The sequence below is a fragment of the Nicotiana attenuata genome, unplaced genomic scaffold (genome assembly GCF_001879085.1).
Source record: "Nicotiana attenuata strain UT unplaced genomic scaffold, NIATTr2, whole genome shotgun sequence".
NCBI classification, from domain to species: domain Eukaryota; kingdom Viridiplantae; phylum Streptophyta; class Magnoliopsida; order Solanales; family Solanaceae; genus Nicotiana; species Nicotiana attenuata.
The window spans coordinates 53,432-56,877 of NW_017675222.1; the positions used below are offsets into that span (position 1 = coordinate 53,432).

Genomic DNA, 3,446 nt, shown 5'->3' on the forward strand with positions numbered 1-3,446 from the left:
CATGGTGACGAGTATCTATACGTTGGTGTCCAGCATGCCCGTGAGTCTTTATATTGTGATTATCATGACTTCGTTGTGTCTTTCATGCCTTGGTGATGGTTTCTATTTGTTGTATAAAGTTTGTGAAAAGAATTGTGACCTATGAACATTGAGGAGCGTTGGCTCAAGTTGTATAACGAATTGTGAAAGTATAAGTGTCAATTGAACTTTTAGAGCATTGACTCGAGTTGTGAAATGAGTTGCGAAGGTATAAGTGATAATTGAACCTATAGAGCATTCGCTCGAGTTGTGAAGTGAATTGTGAAGTAAAAGTGAGAAAGAGAAGAGATCATTATGTTGTCACCCTTGCCGGGCTATTGTTGATTTATTTGTTATCTCCCTTGCCGGGATGTTGATGCTATTGATGTTGTTCCCTTGTCGGGATTTAATTGTTGACTTGTTGCTCCCTTGCTGGGATTCTTATTGCAAATTTCCTTTATTTCCTTGCCCTATTGTTTGCGATTGTTGTTTGGGTAAGGAAGAGAGTTAAAGCACGAAGGGTGATGCCGTGCATTGTTTATTTTGTGAGGAAAGAGTGTAAAGCACGAAGGGTGATGCCGTGCCGCACGATGTACCATTCCGTGCCTATTATATTGATTTCATGGTGAGGAAAGAGTGTAAAGCACGAAGGGTGATGCTGTGCCGCACGATGTACCATTCCGTGCCTATTGTACTGATTCTTATGGTGAGGACGAGAGTAAAAGCACGAAGGGTGATGCCGTGCACTTGTCCTTGATTTCCCTGATTCTTGCTGATAATTGAGTTATGTTGTCCTTTACGTTTATTTACTGATTTTCTGTTGTTACTTGATTTCATTTCGAGTTTATAGATTCCCTTACCCTATTTGCCTTGTGATTGTTGTTGGCATGATGGTGAGAGAGCGTAAACACGAAGGGTGATGCCGTGTATTGTTTTGGTGAGAGAGAGTAAAAGCACGAAGGGTGATGCCGTGTACTTGTCTTTGATTTCCTAATTTTTTTGATAACTGAGTTACGATTTCTCTACACCAAATTGTTGGTTTCCTGTTGATACTTGTTGTACCCCGCAGCATGATTTCCCCTTCCTATTTTCAACTGAACTGTGGTAATCCTCGTATTTATTTGTTACTCTTCTGTTACTATTCGATGTTTCCCCGCAGCATGCCTTCCCTCTCCCATTCTTGACTGTTTCTTTTTGTACTTCTTTTCCGCTGTATATAGTTAAATTGCACAGGTTTATTTGGTAGTCTGGTCCTAGCCTCGTCACTACTTCGCCGAGGTTAGGCTAGGCACTTACCAGCACATGGGGTCGGTTGTGCTGATACTACACTCTGCACTCTTTTGTGCAGACCCCAGTGTTGTAGACTTCGGACCGCAGTGGGATTGCTGATTCTTGTTCATCAGGCGACCCGAGGTAGTCCTGCAGGCGTCCGCAGGCCTTGGCGTCTCCTTCTATCTACTATTCCTGTTTCTTTCATGCAATTCCAGAGACAGTGTTGTATTTATTTTTTCCAGACCTTTATTTGTAGTATTCTTAGACCGTCTGTGAAACTGTGACACCAGTTCTGGGTAGTCGAGACTCAAACAGTTGTATTAGATATTCATGTTCAGATAACTTATTGTTTTTTCTTCCGCTTATGTTAAATTTCGCTGTTAAAATGTTATTTCTTCGTAATTATTAAAGAATATAAAATGGGTAAAAAGATAAATTGTTCAAATAGTTGGTTTGCCTAGCTTACATTAGTAGGCGCCATCACGACTCCCAAGGTAGAAAATTCGGGTTGTGACAAAATTTCTGCTCTGGTAAAGCTAGGCAGCACCTCTTTGCATCATTTAATGAAAGCTCATTGTTATGATAATAAAAACACATTACCGGATGAAACAACCAGTACTATTAGATATAGAGCAAAGAGTAAATAAGCTGTTAACGGAAAAGGCACACAACATTCTACATTGATCGATTACAAGCGTATACGTAAAAGACCCACAAACATACAAATACGATCATACAGACACATTGTTTGAGCAAAAAGTTCCTAAAAAACAGACTTCCAGAAAACAAGACACTGAAAACACTTTCGAAATTACAGGTAGATCAGCAGCCACCGAGCGCCCCCGGCCCCCTCTGTTATTTAAGCAGAGATGTCAATGGCCTTCACCTCAGGTTTCTTTTCCTCCATTTTTGGGACAGTCACAGTAAGCACTCCGTTCTCCATTGCTGCTTTAATCTCCTCCATCTTGGTATTCTCCGGCAGCCTAAACCTCCTAAGGAACTTGCCGCTGCTCCTCTCCAAACGGTGCCATTTGTCGTCCTTCTCCTCCTGCTCTCTGCTTCTCTCTCCACTAATTTGTAGAACTCTTCCTTCTTCTACCTCAACCTTCACCTCCTCTTTCTTAATTCCAGGAAGATCCACCTTGAAGACATGGGCTTCTGGGGTCTCTTTCCAATCAATTCGAGCGCTGGCGAAAGCAACGGTTTCACGAGCAGCGGTTGGAACGTTGGCCACTGTGCCGGAGAAAGGGAAGCCCTCAAAAGGATCCCATATGTCGAGGGAGAATGGATCGAACACGTTGCTCCTGCGGCCACCAAAGAAGCTCGGAATCAGAGACATTTTTTATCTGAATTGTAACTTCAGATGATGTTTAAGGCTGGAAATTAAACTGTACTTGATTGTTGTATTCGAATTGTTTGACGACAACCAAAATGTTGCGCAATGCTATTTATAGCCGGGAGTTTCGCAAGGAAAAAGGAACTTATCGACTTCGAGCGCAATCAAGGATATTCTCGAGATTACTATTAACATGAACAAGGAGCTCTCTGTAGACTTCCAGATCGTTCTACTTTCTTCGTATCAAATGGATTATTATTATTATTATTATTTACAATGTAGGAGTGGAAATATAAAAAGGAGAATTCCAAATGAGGGAAAAGACCAGCAATGGTCGGGAAATTGCGCTATATGACCCTAAATTTTTAATGACCAGATAGTATTACTCCTTTTCATTAGAGAAAAATAAAAAAAATTTGCAATTTCACTAATAACTGAGATTAGGGAAAAAGTAAGAGACACTAGAAATTGAACACCAATTGTACGGCCCCAAAAATACTAAGTATTACTCCCTCCGTTCCAGTTTACGTGAACCTATTTCTTTTTTGGTTCGTTCCAAAAAGAATGAACCCTTTCTAAATTTGGAAACAATTTAGCTTAAACTTACAATTCTACCCTTACTGAGAAGCTTTTATACCACACAAATACTCTGGGTCCCTTTTTGACTTGTTTAGGACCACAAATTCCAAAAGTTTTCATTTTTTCTTAAACTCCGTGCCCAGTCAAACAGGTTCACATAAATTCGAACGGAGGGAGTATATTATAATATTATAATATTAAAATATAATTAAAATACCGCGGACAGAACCCTTTATATGAG

At 40.3% G+C, this 3,446-nt stretch overlaps 1 protein-coding gene across 1 annotated transcript; it reads right to left on the bottom strand.

The window, feature by feature from the left end:
* Nucleotides 1-1,892: 1,892 nt before the first annotated feature.
* On the bottom strand, nucleotides 1,893-2,853 carry LOC109219819 (18.2 kDa class I heat shock protein-like). The gene has a single exon (XM_019384290.1). It carries the CDS (start codon nucleotides 2,627-2,629, stop codon nucleotides 2,150-2,152), a length of 480 nt encoding a protein of 159 aa, XP_019239835.1. The 5' UTR covers nucleotides 2,630-2,853; the 3' UTR covers nucleotides 1,893-2,149.
* Between the last annotated feature and the right edge of the window lie 593 nt (nucleotides 2,854-3,446).